The sequence below is a fragment of the Balaenoptera borealis genome, assembly GCF_965194805.1.
Source record: "Balaenoptera borealis genome assembly, chromosome: 16".
Classification (NCBI taxonomy): Eukaryota; Metazoa; Chordata; class Mammalia; order Artiodactyla; family Balaenopteridae; genus Balaenoptera; species Balaenoptera borealis.
Genome location: NC_138872.1, coordinates 16,419,448 through 16,438,414, shown reverse-complemented (window position 1 = coordinate 16,438,414; position 18,967 = coordinate 16,419,448). Strand labels below are relative to the sequence as shown.

Here is an 18,967-nt window from a genome sequence, read left to right as displayed (position 1 = left end):
GCCCCTCCCTCTTCCTTCTCTCCTTTGGTAACCACTAGTTTATTTTCTCTCCCTCTCTCTCTCTTTTTTTTTTTTTTTTATGGAAAGGCATTTTATTTTAAATATAGCAGTGTATACATGTCAATCACAAACACCCAATCTGTCCCTCCCCCAACCCTTCCCCCATCTCTAAGTCTGTGAGTCTGTTTCTGTTTTGTAAATAAGTTCATTTGTATCATTTTTTTTTAGATTCCGCAGATAAGCGATATCATATGATATTTGTCTTTCTCTCTCTGACTTACTTCACTTAGTATGATAATCTCCAGGTCCATCCATGTTGCTGCAAATAGCATTATTTCATTCTTTTTAGTGGCTGAGTAATATTCACTAGTTTATTTTCTATATCTGTGACTCTGTTTCTGTTTTGCATATACATGTGTTTATATTATTTTTTAGATTCCACAGAGAAAGACAAGCACTGTTTCATATTTTAAAACTACCACATCTGCCCTGAGGGTCCCCCTCATTGAGAGAAGGGTAAAGGCAGAGGAGCTGGCAAAGCTGATGAGACACAGTGGCCAGTGAGGTGTGAAGACTCTTGTGTCATAGAACCCAGAAAGGATTGTGTTTTAAGGAGGGAGAACAGTGTCAAATGCAGCTGAGAGGCTGAATAAACCAAGGATAGGAAAGCGTCCCTTGGGTTTTGTCCCACGGCTGTTGGTGGTGACCTTGCCAAGAGCAGTTTCACTGGAATGTGAGGGCAATGGCTGAAGTGAACGGGAGGTGAGGCGTGAAGATGGCTAGTGCAGACAGCCCTTTTGAGAAGTTTAGCTGTAGAGGGAATAGAGAAAGGGGGTGGTGCCTGAAGAAGGCTGTGGGGCGAAGGGAGGAATGTTTTCAAGATAGGAGATACAAGAGCGTGTTTTCAGGCTGGTAGAAATGCCTCAGTGGAAAGCAGAAATCAGTGATGCAGGACCAATGAGGATGGAGAGGGTGTGCTTCAGGCAGGGTCCCCAGGGGACACACAGGGCACCTTCAAATTGGATAAATCAAAGAGGCCTTCGTAAAGGGACTGTTTACAAATGTGTGGGCGGGACACAGGGAAACCACAAGGAAAAGAGCAGTACCTGGACCTGGGGTTGTGAGCAATGGGAGCAGTTTCAGGAACCAGGACAAAGAGGGCCACCTGACAGGAGCTGTGACTTTCTGGGTTCGATCCCTGGTCGGGGAACTAAGATCCCGCCTGCCGCCTGGTGTGGCCGAAAACAAACAAATAAACAAACCAACACAGCCAGCCCGTGGCAACCTGCAGAGAAAAAACTGAGGGAAGTAAGACTCTGACCTCACCCTCGCCCACCATCCTATCTCCCACCTCTGCTCCCCATTGGCCAAACACCCCTGGAGCCAGAGGGCACGGAGTCCCATCAGTGTATCCGTCAAGTTGGCCTCCTGGGGGGCGCAGAGCAGCGTGGGGAGGGGAGGAGAGTGGCTCTAGAAAGGGAAAGGGAGGATATGCAGCGTTGGGTGGGTGCAGAGGACGACGGAGGGCCTGACCTTGAGTGTAGGTGGCTCACACCCTCCCTTGTGTCAGCAGGTGGTAAATGCAGGGGCCTGGCGTTGTGGGTTTCATGGTGGGGGGTAAGGGCTTTCATGTCTGAAGGTTCCTGTTTTCTGAATGAAGCATGAGGTGACGTCATCAGCGGAGAAAACCACCGGGTGTGAGGAGAGAAGATGAAAGATATGTGTCGTCTCTGCAGGGGGCGGTGAAGCGAGCATCCCCCAGAACTGCTACAGGACTGCTACAGGACCCGGGCAGGGCTGCCGGCCCTCCCGGGCTTTGTGGTCAGGATTTAAAGTGCAACTGGTAAGGGTAACTGTCTCCAGCACACTCAGCTGGCAGACTTGGAGAAGGCACAAGACAGGGTTCATCCAGGGCTGCGACTTGGCAAAGGGAACCCACAGCTGCAGGAGCGGGGGAAACCGAAGACCTTCTGGTGACATGCCAGATAGCTAGCTACCCGTGCCCATGGACATTATGTAGTCATGGCTAGCAGTATTTGCCTACAAACAGAAACACAGGAATGGACATACTTAAATAGTGACGCACGCTTACACAATCATGAACATCTGTCTGCAGGCAAACACCAAGTGCACGTGGGCATACACTTCACTTATGCATGTGGTAATCCCCCCACTGCATGGACACAGATGCCCGTGTATGCAGCTGTCTGCATGCTAATACACAACCAGCTTCATGGATTTGAGCAGGCATTCACATGGGTAAACATACACACCATGCAGGATGCAGACACATAGGTCCACACACAGACCCAAATAAAAATGTACCCATTGAAAGGGACCTACGTGTCAGCGGAGATACATACATATGTATGATGAAGTACTCTCTCAGGTAGATGTCTTACATTTGACAGCAACTTAGATTTGTTGAAAGACGGTGCCCTGTACTCCCTCTTGTTACCAAGGATGAACTGTTCTTGAACTAGCTAAGCCTAGTCCCTTCCCTTGTGTACTTGATGCCACCCACGCTCATCCCTTCAAGGACACCACATCAGTAATTCTCTCCACTCTCTCCTGTAGCATCACCTCCTCTCGGCTCGATCATTCCCATCAACGTGCTGTTTTATTCTTCCCAACTTACAAAGACACTCTTTTTTAAAAAAAATTAATTAATTTATTTATCTTTTAATTTTTGGCTCCATTGTGTCTTCGTTGCTGCACGTGGGCTTTCTCTAGTTGCGGCGAGTGGGGGCTACTCTTTGTTGCGGTGCGCGGGCTTCTCATTGCAGTGGCTTCTCTTGTTGCGGAGCACGGGCTCTAGGCGCGTGGGCTTCAGTAGTTGTGGCTCCTGGACTCTAGAGTGCAGGCTCAGTGGTTGTGGCGCACGGGCTTAGCTGCTCTGCAGCATGTGGGATCTCCCCGGACCAGGGCTCGAATGCACGTCCCCTACATTGGCAGGTGTATTCTTAACCACTGCGCCACCAGGGAAGTCCCCCAAAACACTCTTGACCCGTCTCACATTATCGGCATATCCTTCCCATGACAGCAAAACTCCTTGAAAGGGTGACCTTTGCTCACCGTCTCTGATTCCTCTCCTCCCTTTCTTTCTCGGACTCCCTCCCAACCAGGCTTTCATCGTCAGCATCTACTCCCACTGTTCTTGTCAAAGTCACCAGTCGCCAAATGCAATCGCCAATTCTCAGCCTCCTTTTCTGTGACTTCCCGGCAGCACCTGAAGCCAGCTGAGCACCCTGTCCTTGGAACACCTTCTTATCTTGGCTTCTGGGACACCACACTCTCCTGGGTCGTCTCCCACCTCACCGGCTACTCCTTCTCACGCTCCTTCACTGGTTGCTTCTTGTTGCCCAATATCTAACTCTTGAGGCCCCAAAGCTCAGTCCTTGGTTCTGTTCTCAGCTCTGTCTCCACTCACGCCCTTGATGATGCTGTGCACCTGTGCCTCTAACTGCAGACACATCATCTCCCCCAGAAGTCTAACAGGCATCTGGAAGCTTCCATATTCAAGAACAAACTTCTAATCAGAGCCTTCATTACACTTTAGCTCCTCCTCCCGTGAGACCGTGAGCCTCTGGAGGGAAGACATTTGTGTCTTGTCATGTCTTCATGCCCAGCACATACTACCAGATAAACCTTTGTTGGATGAATGAATGAACATGAGGACACAGAGTGAAAGGGGGAGGCTCAGGCTATGAGGGTGAAGGGTATTAGATTCATGGAATTTCTGAGCTGAAAGGAACACCTCTACAAAAGGGCAGAAGCAAGCTTCCCAAGAAAGCAGACCTCACCGGAAGTGGAGAGGAAGGGGAGAGCATTCCAGGCATGGGGTGCAGCAGGGGCAATGGCCCAGAGGCCGAAATGGGCGTGGCTTGCTTGAGGGGAACAGAGGGCAAGTGGGCAATTTGTGAGAAGTGAAGATCGGAGAAGTATTGGGTTGGCCAAAAAGTTCGTTTGGGTTTTTCGTAAGATGTTCTAGAAAAAAGCAAACGAACTTTTTGGCCAACCCAATACATTGGAGCTCATCCAACTACTGAAAGGGCTTAAAAGCCACGCAGAGGAATCTGGACATTAATGTGTAGTCAGTGGGGAGAATTTCAGGTGTTTGAGCAAAGCAGTGATGAAGGAGACCAAAGGGGCTCCAGAATTTCAAGTCTAGTGTTTCCTAAGTACACAGGCTAATTTTAGATGTCACATGACCATGGCGATATATAAACCCACATTATGAGAATTATTCTTTTTAATTCTTTTGATTGTATTAAAGAGTGTTAGTATGATGCTAGTATTTAATTCCTATAAAGGGGTTATGTATTAATACCTACCCTTTTCTTCAAACAAATAAACAAAACAAGTCGTGGGCTCAGGGATTTTGGGCGGGCAGTAGTATCCAGCTGGAATTTAATAGCGTTTGTTTTGTTTTTTGTTAAATGTACTTTTAGCATTGCACATAGGTTACGGCAAATGATACTCTTAGTGATACAGTTTCTTTTCTCATTCATCACTCATTAAGTAAAGATTTAGTGAGCCAGGCACTCTTCTAGGTGCAGGGGATACAGCTGTGAACAAGACAGACCCAAATTCCTGCCCTCATGGAGCTTCCATTCTGGTAGAGGGTGACAGGCAATAAACAAAATGAGCACGTACAGTATATGGTGGAACACTGGGGAAGAGTTTTATGGAAGAAAACAGAGCAGGGGAGGAGGACGGTGACTGCTGGGATTAGGGTTTCAATTTTAACTGGGTGGTCAGTGGTCAGAAGACGGCACTGAGCCAAGACCTGAAAGCGGTGGAGGAGTAAGCCCTGTAGCTCTGTGGGGGAAGAGTGTTCCAGACAGAGGGAACAGCAAGTGCAAAGGCCCTGGGGTGGGAACGTGCCTGGAATGAGGAACTGCAAGGAGGCCAGTGTCGTTGAAGAAGGGTGAGTCAAGGGAGGGGACTTCCCTGGCGGTCCAGTGGTTAGGACTCGGCACTTTCACTGCTGTGGCCCTGGGTTCAATCGCTGGTTGGGGAACTAAGATCCCACAAGACATGAAGCACAGCCAAAAAAAAAAAAAAGAGTTAGTCAAGGGGGAAAATGTAGACTCCTAGGTCTGAAAGGTACCTGGGGGCCAGATCACGTAGGACCTTTAGACCATTAGAAGGGCTTCAGCTTTTACTCTGACTACGACAGGGGGTCATTAGAGGGCTTTGATCAGAGAGAAGGACATGATCTGACTTAAGATTTAACAGGATTCCTCTCTCTGCTGTGCTGAGAATAGATTCTAGGGAGTCAAAGGCAAACGATAATGGTCGTTAGGACCAGGATGGTAACATGGGAGGTAACATCAAACTTTGGATGTATTTTGAAAATAAAGTTGATGGGAACTGCTAACAAAGTGTATGTGGGGTGTGAAAGAAAGAGAAGAATTCAACATGGCCTGAGGCTTTTGGCCTGAGTGGCTGGAAGGATGGAGGTGCTGTTACTGACATGGGGATGAATGTGGTGGGTTTGGGGGTGACGATCAGGAATTCAGTTTTGGACATGTCACGTTTAAAATGCACAGTGGACACGCAAGTAGAGCTGGAAAATGGGCAGTGGGATATATGAATCCAGAGTTTAAATACATATATTTGCATTTAATAAGTCAGTTGATTTAAAGAAAACAAATAATAGAGCTAGTATATGCATCTGGCAAAACTCATGAAAGAAGTACAGGAGTGGGTGACCTTGGGGAAACACTATGGCAGGCAGACAGAAGCCAGAGGCGTCACTGAGAGAGGAGGGAGTGTGTGGGGGAAGAAGAGCTGACCCCTCCCCTCCCCCATCTCCTGTCACTTCCATTCTAGGGCAGAAATGTGAGCTGTGGCTCTGCGGCTGTGCCTTCACCCTTGCTGATGTCCTCCTGGGAGCCACCCTGCACCGCCTCAAATTCCTGGGACTGTCCAAGAAATACTGGGAAGATGGCAGCCGGCCCAACCTGCAGTCCTTCTTCGAGAGGGTCCAGAAACGCTTTGCCTTCCGGAAAGTTCTGGGCGACATCCACACCACTCTGCTGTCAGCAGTCATCCCCAACGCGTTCCGGCTGGTCAAGCGGAAACCCCCATCTTTCTTTGGGGCGTCCTTCCTCATGGGCTCCCTGGGTGGGATGGGCTACTTTGCCTACTGGTACCTCAAGAAAAAATACATCTAAAGCCAGGCCCCGGGCTTGGTGTCTGACTGTTGGTGTCTCTGTCCTGTGTGATTCCCAATGAGCTCTCAGTAACGCACCGTCTCATGAACACTTGGACAGCCCCTCCCACCCCTTGTTCGGAGTAATTCTATCATCAGTGTGAAAACATTCCATAGTTTAGGAGTAGATGTTGCCAATGCCGTGAGTTGAGGCCACGGTTCTACCAAAGGAGAGAAAGAGTGAGTGGGAGAGAGAGAGAGAGAGAGAAACAAAAACACGAATACCTTTTTTTTTTTGATTCAAGGTCTCAAGATGGAACTGTGGGGACTGGTTAGGATCTGAGGTGAGTCCCAGGCCATTTCATTCACCAGGGCCCAGATCCTGGGAGGTGCTGGGGGCTCGGAGGGCCTGACCCCTCGCCTCCCCTTCCCTCTTGCCCAGGGAACTCTTCCACAGGACAAAGCCAATATCAAGACTTGACTCTTCTAAGCACTACCTCCGGGTGGGGCTGGAGACCTGGAGACCCCACGGGAGGCCCCTGAAGACTGGAAGGGGCTTCATTCTTCTCCTGGAAGTGAACTGAGACAGCACTGGCTGAGCCAAGGCAGTGACTTCCAGCCACAGGCCATGAGCACACCCTCCCATTCCCCTCTTGATCTGGCCAGTGTGCTTGGTCTGGCGCTTTACCGGAAGTCCCTGAAGGCAGTGTCCATCCTCCTCTTCCCACCAGGAGTTGAGTTTTCCCACCATGTGAGGTGGACTTTCAGTAAAAGCCACATTGATCTTCTCTCGGAAGTTCAGCCCTGGCCGGAGTGCAGGGGTGGGTCTGGAGGTGGATGGCCTTCAGGTCCCTCCTCCAGCCTCTGGCAAAGCCACCTCTGTTAACGTCTGCCTTCCCCTTCACTCTCGGGGCTCCCCCCACGCCCTACCATGCCATGCCGGGGGGTTTCTGCATCCACGCTGCCGGTCCTTGTGGCGTCTCACTTCCCTGTGCCTTTTGCATGTTGGGAGAGGGTCTGGGTGTCACTGCCGCCCATGCTTAGAAACCACTGAAAGCCCCCAATAAAAAGCATCGAGGAGGAGCAGCTGCTTTTCATTTCTAAACCTGTGTTGTCCATCTAGTTCTCGTTTCCAGAGTTTGGGGCCAGAGGGGTGGAGGTACGACGTTGAGACTCAGTGAGTCTGACTCGCACCAATGTTTTGACCATTTCACTTCTGGTGAGAAGGAAGAGATGACTGATGGCTGCTTGGGGGGCCCAAGGCTGGATCTGGGGAGGCCAGGTGTTTTGTTTGTTTTTTGGCTGCACCGCATGGCTTGAGGAATCTTAGTTCCCCAACCAGGGATCAAACCCGGGCCCGGGGCAGTGAAGCTCCGAGTCCTAACCACTGGACTGCCAGGGAATTCCCACGGCCAGGTTTTATCTGATAGGAAAGGACAGACAGGATGTTAGAGCACATGTCCAGTACTTTAAGGCCCAGCTGTTGAAGAGGGTCATGTGACTTCCACGCTTGGTCCATGGGTGAGAATTACCAGGCTTCACCCAGCTGCAAAGGAGGCTGGGAAATGTAGTCTGTGATTGGGCAGCCTATTGCTAAGGAAGGAGAGAACAGATCCTGGTGGACAGCCAGCAGCCTGTGACATAAGGAAGCACTGAATGGGAAGAGGCCCAGGCCGACTGCTGGAGAGAACCATAGACTCAAAGACTCCACAGGCCCCACCTGCCCGTTCCACATGTGCAGAAACTGAGGCCTGGGATGGGCATGTGTCTGGTTTGGTCAGGATCCCACAACAAGTGAGCTAGAGTTAAGTGTCCTTTCCCTGGTCCCTTTCTGTCTCGGAATGTCACGGAGAGCAGCTCGGGTGTGGAAAAGAGTCAACGTGCGTACGTTTACTCAGAATCCGTCAGCTGCTGAGCCTTCTACCAGGTGCCGTGGAGGGTTGCAGAGGTGGACAGGGTGTGGGGCTGAGTTCAGTCTAGTTGGGAAGACGGACACCACCACCGCCAGGACTGCGGTAATGGGCGCCCGCAATGTTTACACTGCTAAGAAGGTCTCTCCAACATTCACAGAAGGATGCCTGTTGGGGAGGACGGTAAGGGCTGCTGAAGGTCATATCTCCTTCAGCTCATTGGCTGCTCACTGCCAAAGTCACAGAATCATCTGCCCGAGCCATTCCAACGTTATCTCCAAAGACCTGTTTGGTCCTTCCCTAGCAACCTGGGCCCACATTGCCTAAAACCCTTAGTTTTCTCATCTCTAAATGGAGCTGATAGTAATCATAGCTGCCATCCTTTGAGTACTAACCAGGTACTAGGAAATTCACATAAATTATTTCTAAGTCTGCAAAGCATAGCTTTTTATGTCTCACTGATGAGGAAACAGAGGCTCAGAGAGTTAGCACCCAAGGTACAAGTGGTAGATTGGATTTTTGGATTCCCTAATAGGGTTATACATCCACAACACTTGCCATGTGACTTTGCAGCACCTCTCACCGTGGGTGGAGTTTATTCCCTGCCCCATCAGGGTACTGTCCATGTGACCAGCTTGGGCCAGTGGACTGTTAAGTGGAAGGATGTGATGGGAGTAGAGGCTTTAAACGTGCCACGTGGGTGCCGCAGTGTTCATCACGAGAAAAGCAGGCCCCAGGTAGTTGCTGCCCTTTTCATCTGGACCTTAGAATGAAAGCAGGACAGACTTGAGCCCAGCTTGTGGCCTCGATCCAAGGACAGCTGGCCCACTGCCTGGAGCAGAGCTCACCAGCTGAGGCCAGCCCATATCTGCAGAGCTGCAGCTACCTGTGAGCATTTGCTGTCCTAAACCATCAGGTTTGGGGGTTATTACTGCAATAGCTGACTAATACAGTAGCAGAGCTGGGATGAAGCCAAAGCCCTTCGTGTTTTCTCTATGGCCTAGGCTGTTGGGAACTACAGCTAAGATAATTCAGTAAAAATGTCAGGCAGCAGATTTAGAAACTCAGAACAAATGCTGCTAGTTGATATTGATTTTAGTCAATGCTACATTTAAAAAATTATATTAAAGACACCAAGCCATTTCGGGTTATTGGGGACATGTAGAAGTTACAGTGCCCAGGCTTCTGAGGGAGACATTCACGAGGCAAAGTAAATCTCTTCAGTAAAAAGCAGCCCTCATATGCACCCAACATTTTAAAGCTTAGAACATATTTTCCTACCCATCATTTCATTAAACCAGTCAAAGATCGATGACATAGAAAGAATCATCCCCATTTCACAGATGAGTAACAAGCCCAGAGAGGTTAAGTGACTTGCCTAAGATCACACAGCTGAGGGAATGATAGGCAGGATTTGAATACAGTCTGCTTGCTCCAGTCCGAGGCTTCTAATAACTCCAGATAAGTCAGCTTCCGCCCCCACCTGTTCAGCCCTGCATCACTCCCCAGCAGCATGGGGGCCCATGGCAGATGAAACATGCTCAGGAAATGCAAATGGAAGGCAAGAAGGCATGAAAGGAGTGGAGCTGGGAAAGGGTGACAGCAGCTTGCTCAGGCAGGACCTGAATACCTTTGCTCCAGAAATTAAGATGTCAATCGGGGGGCTTCCCTGGTGGCGCAGTGGTTGAGAATCTGTCTGCCAATGCAAGGGACATGGGTTTGAGCTCTGGTCTGGGAAGATCCCACATGCCGCAGAGCAACTGAGCCCGTGAGCCACAGCAACTGAGCCTCCAGAGCCTGCGCGTCTGGAGCCTGTGCTCCGCAACAAGAGAGGCCGTGATAGTGAGAGGCCCGCACACCGTGTGAAGAGTGGCCCCTGCTTGCCGCAACTAGAGAAAGCCCTCGCACAGAAATGAAGACCCAACACAGCCATAAATAAATAAATAAATAAATAAAATTTAAAAAAAAAGACGTCAATCGGGGGTGGCTCCCAGGCTCCCCCACCTACTCACCTCCTAGGCACTCAGACACACTTCGGGGAGCCACGTCCTGGCAGAGAAGACAGGAGAAGTGATAAGTCTCCCAACCCAGATCCTCAAATACGCAGCCTGGAAACCAGGGTCAGGCAGCCCTTAGCTTACCTGTAAGTGGACAGCACCTCAAACACCTACTTTACCTTGGCCCAAAGGACCCCACAGGTACACGGATGTCCCTTCCCCTCAGCTCTCCTGGAAAACGCTTCTCTCACTCTCCCCCACCTCCTAGTTAACCCTGAAACCAGACTATAGTCTCGGAGACTCCATTCATTCTAGAGGTCCTGGGACATGGCCTTCCACATTCGACTGTATGTTTTAACTATCTCTGAGTCAATCAAAATTAAAACACTGACAGGTATCTTTTTCCTGATTTTTTTTTTTTTTTGGCCGCACCACACGGCATGCAGGATCTTAGTTCCCCAACCAGGGATTGAACCCGTGCCCCCTGCAGTGGAAGCGCAGAGTCTTAACCACTGGACCGCCAGGGAAGTCCCTCTTTTTCCTGATTTTAAAGTAGTTATAGTATTGATGGCACATTAGGGACTTACTGTGCACTTGACAGACTTTTATACAGTGCCTCCCGTAGACTAGGTCCTGTCCTAAGTAAGCCCTTTACAAGTATCAATTCATTTAATCCTCACAACAACTCTACAAGGTAGGTACTTCTATTAACCCCATTTTACAGATGAGGAAACTGAGGAACTTGTTCACGGTCACACATCCAGTGTGTACGGCGGAGGCAGAATAATCTCCTCCATCCTTTGCTTTTCTGAGTGTGTTATGTAAATCATCTCTGCCTGAGCTGGGACAATGTTGGGGTAGGGTAGGGGAACACTCTGCTTTTGATGCTTAGCACCCTGTTTGGATGTGCTCATTTCATTGCCTGTGCCTGGCCAGACTGAGGGCAGAACCGTGTCTCTGAATTAACACCGTGTCCAGCTTAGTTCCCCTCACCTAGCGGGGCAATGGATGTTGAATGAGGTGAGGCATTATCCCCACCTTACCCTTCACAAAGAGGCTCAGAGATTCTGACCTGACCGAGGGCACACAGCTGTAAGTTCTGGTCAGCACGAACGCAGAGTCTTTCTGCCACCAGATTCCGTGCTAAATATAACATCGTTTATTCTTTGTAGTGACTGCATTATATTCCTGATATGGTTACCATAATTTATTTAACCAATTGGCAACAGTTAGTTAAATCTTGACAACTTTGCACTATCACAAATAGCTGCAATAAAATCTTTGTGTTTATCTTTGCCCACCTCTATGAGCATTCCCATAGCTTAAGTCCCTAGACTGAGATTGTTAGGTCTGCACATTTTTTTGGTTTGTTTTTGTTTTTGGCTGTGCCACACGGCTTGTGAGATCTCAGTTCCCTGACCAGGGATTGAACCCGGGCCACGGCAGTGAAAGCCTGTAATCCTAACCACAGGCCACCAGGGAACTCCCGGGTCTGCACATTTTAAGTTTGGTTACGACAAGGTTACCATCTAATCATGTGGGCCCAATTTACCATCTCCCCTCTCCCTAAGGTATGGGAGGACCTGTTTTCTACGCTGTGTGTGTTCAACTTTAAAACTCCCCAGAGACTGTATTAGGGGTTTCTGGGACAATTTCTGAAGGTGACTATATGCACGGAGTTTCCCTTAACAGAATCTACCTTCTCCTTGATATCGAAATTGGTTTGACTTTGGAGACCTTTTTAAAAGGCCTTCTGCGGTTCATCCCTCTGGGAGCTAGGTCCAGCTCCCCATGTCCAGGAAGTCCCTATGAAGCCAAGCAATCAGGTCTAAACTGCATTAGGCTGTTGATGCAGAGAAAAGCAGGGGTATGATAAACTGCACCCAGAGATCAGCTCCTCGTTCACTCACCGGGAAGCCAGCTGCCACCTCAGCTGAGTGGGAGTTTCTTTTCACGTTGTTTCCTTAAATAAAAGTCATAACCAGCTTGGGAAGAACTTTTCATCAAGCGGAGCAAAGAAATAGAATAGAGCAAAAGAGCTGAGGTTAACCAGTCCGTGCCCATCATTTATCAGATAAGGAAGTTGAGACCCAGAGATGTTGAGTGACTCGGTCAAGGTCACACAGAAGAGCAGAAAAAGCAGTGGTGGAAGCCAGCTCAAAGCCGGGCATTCGCACTTCTAGCTGAGTGCTCTTTATAATACAGCAGGGCGCCTCCAGGACCTCCTCTGACAGTCCTTTCAGTCTGCCTTTCTTCAGTCTCTGTTGCTCTTGAACATGAGGGGAAAGTTAGGTTTCTTGAGAAGGGATCTCTGGATGAAAATCATGGCAGCTCATCTCCGTGCCTTTGTGCGTGCTGTTCTCACGTCCTTGGAGTCCTTCTCTGCCTAACTGCTTGAACTCCTCCTCATCCTTCAAGACCCAAGAGAACTATGTTCTGTGAAAATATCCCGTGATTCCCCAGGGCATCTGGTTGTCCCCTGCTCTGTGTTCCCAGGCCCTGACCTTGGCCAGCACTCGGAACACTCTATGGTGGTTGTTGACTCCTTATGCATCTTCTCCAGGAGTGAAAATTCCTCAAACGCACAGAGGTAGCAAAATCAAACTTTGCAACGCCACGCACACCTTAAGCTCTGAAGGGATGGATTTTGGACCACAAGCTCCAGGAGGGAGGGAGTTCATTATCCTGTCCCAGCTCCTGGTTCACAGGATAAACTCAAGAAGGGTTTGGTGCCGCCGACGGAATGTGAACAGGGAAGTTCTGCCAAACGAGGAGCTGCAAATCCTGGAGCCATTGGGCTTTTGACAGATACTACCTGGAGGGGCCAAGCAGGTCAGGCTGGCGGAGGAGTGGGCGCTAAAAGGTACAAAAAGTCCTCACACGCGTATAGGCCTCCAGGGCATTTTCACAGATGACCTCCTTTGAGTGAACTTTGTAACTGCTCTTGTGTAACCTTCCTCCTACTGCCAAGAAAACTGCTCCCAAATCTGGCTGATCCAGACCTCAGGACCCTGAGACACAGATGTGGCACAGAGGGAAGGAGTAAATCAAGCTGAGAAATACATGACAACATATCCTTAGGTTACAGGATTGAGAAGAAAAAAAATAAGAGTGACTACAGCCTTGAAATTCCCCTATACACAACGAGTAGCTCCAGTAAGAATTACCCTCCTTTCATAAAATGGGCCGAGCTCTCCTGGTTCTGGAATTGAGGGTTTTGGAAAAGAACACACGAAACACAGGAATGTGGGATTTCATTATCTCTAGTTTAATTTGCCTGTTTACACACACGATCTGTGTGTGTACGTAACAGTGGTAACAGCCATTCTCTAAATACAATCTGGTACTCAGACTATGACAGATGCATGTGGAAAATGAGGCGCCAGTGAATGAACCTCAACACGGAGAGACAAACCAAGCACGGTGGTATTCTGTGATCACAGATGCCCTCAAAAGCCTCTTGTTCAGCACCTGGGGAATAGACACTTTTCAAAAGACAATACAAGGCTACTTCAACAGGACACCCAGACCCCAGATGGCACTCCAAAGAACATATTAGTTTCCCTGCCTTCTCCAGAGGAGCCATAAAGTTCTAAAGGCTTAATCAAGAAAAAGGAGGCAGGAGGATTATCACCTGCTATGCACATGTGCTGGGCATTTTACATACATATTCCCTTCATCCTGACAGTACCACCTCCATTTTACAGATGGGGAAATTGAGGCTTGACCAGGGTCAGACATGATTTGGACCCAAATCTCACGTTTGCCTAAACTTTCAGCCTTGCCACGCTGTCTCACATAGGGATTGAGAGCACGTTCCCTAGAGACAGGCAAAGGTGCTAAGACTGAACAGGAAGTGGCAGAAGACTCATCAATATACAAGATTCGGTAATGGACGCTTTCCACGGAGTCAATGTAAGGCTGAGCCTGAATCAGGCCTGCAGGAGAGAAATGTCTGGACATTTAAGTGGGACAAGTGAACTTCTGGCATCACCTTGTGCCTGTTGCCTTTTGGTGCTGAACATGAAACGTAGGAGAGATGTCAATCCCTTCAGCAAGCCCCTGCCACCTACCCCAGCCCCACTTCCACCACCCCCATTTTCAGATGTAAGCTCCAGAGGGCAAAACAATTCTCCCGGGGCCCATCATAGCTTGCCAATGCTCCCAAAGCACCATGGTGACACCTTCGAAATCTCACTGTCAGGTGTTTCTGCCACCTTTGGGTACAATGTATCACACCCCACATTTTGATCGATATAGGTTAACCTGTGGCCAGATGAGATACGAACTACATATTTTAAGTACATATTTATACGCAATACATTTTACACTGAAGATTTTCCAGACCTCAAACCCCTACCAACCTAAGCTTGCGTTAAGCCAGGCAAGTGCAGTGCTTATCAGTTAATGCTATTACCAGGCTTGACTGGGGGGGGGGGGAGGACGTCAAAGAAGCTTCCGGGATGATTATCGAAAATGCAAGGGCCTTGGTTTGAAAGGCTTAAGGAGACACCCTGAGAGAGGGAAGGGGTATCTTATCACAGAGCGGTAACTGTGCCTTTGTGGGGCAGAGGGGACAGGGCATCTCACCATTCCCAGCACTCCCAAGGTGAGGGCCACACAAGGACAAGGCTGGAAATTGAGAAGTGCTGCCAAGGGGAAATAAAAGGTTGAGTTCAAGGGCAGATGAACAGGCCCGTTTGGTCTGGTTTTGGTGGTGGTCCAAGTAAGAGGAGGGTGGGCCAAAGTCAGGCCACCATTTTCCAGGGACATTTTTGCAAACAGGTTGGCTTCTTGCCATCAGAAGCAAGGGAAGATATTTTCGTCCACTTCTGACTTAATATAACCTTGTCCAAAAAGGTAAAAGTGCCTTGGGCCACAGCAACGAGCCGAAGGCTTTTTTATTTTTATTTATTTTTATTTTTTTATTTTTTATTTTTTTTCCGAAGGCTTATTATCACACAAATCTGAAGCACCATTCAGTCTACACCACTGACGTGTGGTCAGGGGAGGTTCAGTGCAAATATGCATTTTGCAAAATTACCCTGACTCAGCTTAAAATTCAACAGGTTATTAAAACGTCTGCTTTCCGGTTTTATTCTTAACAGAGAAAAGAGTCCCGTGAGCTTGAATTTAATACCGTAAGCCAAGAGTGTTCTAAAAAGCCCTCAAAGCAATCTACACATGTGCCAAAGTGCAGAGTCGTGAGTTATTTTCGGGAGTTCTGTCAACAAAGAACAAATGCCATGATTGTTATCAAAAACTATAAAGCATTCACTCACAATAGAAGGGGGAGGGGGGAAGTAACCTTAGTGCTCCAAAAACCGATATATAATAGACAACATGGACAGAAAATTATCAATGTTCGTTACCTAAAAATCATCCAATACTCTGTCGCAGAGGCACTCCAGTTTAACTGTTTTGGTAGCTAATCATAAGTCACTTGCAATATTTGACGTTCCGCGGACGAAATAAATACTACAACCAGAATCTGTCCTTCAGGCAGTTGGTTGTTTTATAAAGAACCCTGCTGGAAATAAATGCTTCTGCAAAACTGACCAGAGGGAATTACTGTTAAATAACAGCATTAACAGCCATTAACACAGAAGACAAGGAAGAATCAGGGAGCATCTGAGGGCAGCAGAGGAGAGTCCTGAGGCCCCAGCCCCGCTTCAGCCACACAACAGAGGCTTTCCCGATCCCGCCCTCTCGCTGAGCCTGAGCTTGGCCCTCTAGGGCCAAAAGGGATGTTCCAGATTAAGGTCAAGTCTTGCCAGCAAAGTGCCTGACTGGGAGTGGCGGTGCTTGTGACACAGGGCGATGCCACCAGGGACAGTCTGGGGCCTGACCTCGCTCGCCCCCCAGACTCCACCCCACCCCCACCCCACACACTGCCCGGTAAGCTTCCTCCCGGAAGCGGGATCAATAATTTGGTCGATAACTAAGAAAAATAAGTGGAAAATCTATTAGCCACTGTCCTGCTGCCATCCCTTTTGCTTCTCTTTTATTTCTTGTAACTGTCTTGCTTCAGATTCAAACTAGAGCTCTGGGGAGGAAGTCCTGGAGAGAAGGATTTCAGATACCAACACCCGTACGTCCCGTACCAGCCCAGCAGACCGAACAGGGTGCCAAACATTTTCTGGGACAAGTTGTGAAAGTAAACGGCCGTGCACAGAAACATCCACACCCAGATGAAGGTCAGGAAGCCCAGGGCGACCCCCAGGGTGGTGATGGCCGCGTGAAGCCAGTGGCTTCGGTCCGTCCTCACCTCGTGCAGCACAGCCATCTCCTCCACAATCATGAGGGCACAGAAGGTCAGCAGGAAGGAGTGGCCTGAGATGTCAAAGCCATGCCAGAAGCCTCCTTCCCCGTGGCACTGCCGCTTACTCTGGTGCTCCCTTCTCACCCCCTCCAGGGCTGGCGACTGGTAGCAGCTGCCTGTGTAGTGCTCGATGTTGGCGAAGACGGCTGTGCCCACGTACCAGATGGCCGTGCCCACAAGCAGTGTGCTCAGCCGCCGCAGGACCAGGCCGGCCTTGCCCGTCAGGTGGTAGTTGGTGAGGGTGATGAAAGGCAGGAGGAGACAGAAGGTCCAGGCCCAGGCCACTTTGACAAAATACCTGGCAGAGGAAGAAAGTGGAAGTGAAGAGCGGGGACATGGCGGAGAGGGAACAATGTCATGACTCAGGACTCTGGACTCTCGAGGGAGGGAAAAAGGAGAAATAGGTGATAAAAGCTACAGACAACAACTTCACTCACTAAGTACTTTAAGTGTATTAACTACTGAATCCTAACACAACTCTATGAGGTAGGTACTGCTATCATCCCTATTTTACAGAGAAGAAAACAGAGGCACAGAGAAGCATCATGCCCAAAGTAGAGGTCATCAGTGGTGGAGCCGGGATTTAAACCCAGGTTCTGTGATCTTAAGCACTATGTTATTTGCTGGGGAAAGTAATTACAGAGCTTTCACATACATCCACTTTCCCATAGAATACTCACAGTTACCTCGGGGGGAAGGTGTCATTAGCCCCATATTATAGATAAAGAATAGTTCAGTAACTTGCCAGGATCACACTCACATGACCAGCAAGCCCAGGTTAAACCAAGGTTTGGCCAGCCCCAAAGCCCATGCTTTTTCTACACCAAGGCTTTTTCCTACGTGGTAGAAATGATCAGACAGAGCTTGACTTCATGCTAGAAGACCCAGGTTCAAATCCTGACTCCGACTTACTACCACACCTCCAGGCCTCCGTTTCCTCAACTGTTAAATAGAACTGAGGGGACCCAACGATTTTTAAATCCAGAGCCAATGATTCACTAGTTTCCTTTCAATAATTAACTAGCATAGAGGTGTGGAGCAAAACACCAGAATCCATGGCAACTCACGAAAGACAGGGACTTGTCTGCCAGGCTCTTCGGCTCCCAGCTCACCCAGGCCAGATCAAGCAGCAGCTGTCTTGTCTGCCTCCCCTGCCCTCATCAAAGGTGGCTGACCTGGGGACCAGGTGCGGTAAACACATATGCAAGAGACTTGGGGCCATGACCACTCTCATAATCTATTCTCAGCCCAGCCTCCACGGGCGGGTGAGGCAGGAAGGTGCGCAAAGGACAGAAGGACTCTTCCTGGGTTCCAAAGGTTCTTCAGACACTACCCAAGGGCCTGTCACTAAAATCTTCCCTGGGACTGATATGCAAAGATCTGGCCACAGCCAAGACCTGTCAGGTATTTGATGAAACTGCTGGAGAGAGAAACCAGGGTTTTAAGTAGATAACCAAAGTTGGACTGACTTTTGGGAGATGCTGCAGACACTGTACCTCCCAAGAAGAATCGAAGCTCACGTCAGGGGAGGAGTTTTATCTTTCAGAGTTTCCCTTTACTATTGCAACGGTGTTTGTGTCGATAAACTTAAAATCCAAGAGGTTTAAAAAAAAAAAAAAAAAAAAGGAGGGGGTGGGTGGACTTAAGGAGAAGTCTCAAAGAGCCCGGCTGGGATGGCGTTCCTAGGCCACTGCCATGAACTTTGAGTGGCTGAGAAAATCCAAGCAGATATAGGGGAAAGGTCACGGACTGGAGGGTTCCACTCCGGGGCGACTCTCTTGGAATGGGCGTTGGCATGGGCTAGGACAGGCTCTCAAAGGTGGGGTGTTGGCGAAAGAAGGCAGGTCTGCTTGCCCCACCCAGGTGTGATGGGATTCTGTCACCAGCTGGGGGGTATCAGATTTAGGGCGGAGGCGCAGGGTCTGACACGGGCAGGCAGGAGGGAGGTGGCATCTCGCCCAGGGCAGGGGCCAACTCCTAACCCCAAAGGGAGGCAGAGGGAGAAGCGACACAGGCCGGTTCACCCCCCCTTCCCACCCTCCACCCCTCCACACACACAGACACACACACCACCCTGCCCGTCACCCCTGCCCAGTCAAGCTCAGACTGTCTGGTTTGGGTGTGCAAACGCGACTTGCTAGTGACACTAGCTATACCGGGGTCCCTCCATCGCGACACGAGTGCAGACGCTGCTGTCACGAAGGGGAGAAGGATCTCCCCTTCCAATGACTCGTCCATCAGGGCAGCTAACCCCCGGCTCTCTGGGCAAGGCGACAGCTACGGCGGGGACAGGAGAGGACCCGGGGCGCACTCACACGTTGAGGACGTTGCGCTTGTTGCTGAGATAGCTCTCGGGCAGCGGGGAAAGCTCCTTGAGGAGGGAGCCCGCCAGCATGGAGGCCACCAGGGCCCAGGGCAGGTAGCGCCGTACGGCCGCCCGCACCAGCGTCCCCCTGAGGACCCACGCGCAGCGCTCCAGATGCTCCATGCCCGACCTGTCGGCCACCGTCAGCCTCCCCGTGCCCTCTCGGCCACCGTCTTGCCTTTCGTCTTGGCCTGCGCCACCGCCTCCCTTTGA

General features: G+C 49.7%; 2 protein-coding genes across 10 annotated transcripts in view; one reads left to right on the top strand and one right to left on the bottom strand.

The window, feature by feature from the left end:
• GDAP1L1 (ganglioside induced differentiation associated protein 1 like 1) overlaps window positions 1-7,243 on the top strand; it is a 23,974-nt gene extending 16,731 nt beyond the window's left edge. For 5 of the 7 annotated variants that reach the window (XM_082361788.1, XM_082361789.1, XM_082361784.1 and 2 more), the window contains one exon: window positions 5,839-7,243. In XM_082361788.1, coding sequence (XP_082217914.1) covers window positions 5,839-6,182 — 344 coding nt within the window. In that variant the 3' untranslated portion in view covers window positions 6,183-7,243. Of the gene's footprint in view, window positions 1-3,125; window positions 5,068-5,838 lie in introns of those variants that run through there. The other 2 variants (XM_082361787.1, XM_082361790.1) reach the window with 2 other exon arrangements.
• FITM2 (fat storage inducing transmembrane protein 2) overlaps window positions 1-18,967 on the bottom strand; it is a 22,619-nt gene extending 3,652 nt beyond the window's left edge. The window contains exons 1-3 of one of the 3 annotated variants that reach the window (XM_082361824.1): window positions 18,705-18,964; window positions 16,336-16,687; window positions 13,315-13,538 (exon numbers count right to left, since the gene is read on the bottom strand). In XM_082361824.1, coding sequence (XP_082217950.1) covers window positions 13,464-13,538; window positions 16,336-16,687; window positions 18,705-18,877 — 600 coding nt within the window. In that variant the 5' untranslated portion in view covers window positions 18,878-18,964 and the 3' untranslated portion in view covers window positions 13,315-13,463. Of the gene's footprint in view, window positions 1-13,314; window positions 16,688-18,704 lie in introns of those variants that run through there. The other 2 variants (XM_082361823.1, XM_082361822.1) reach the window with 2 other exon arrangements.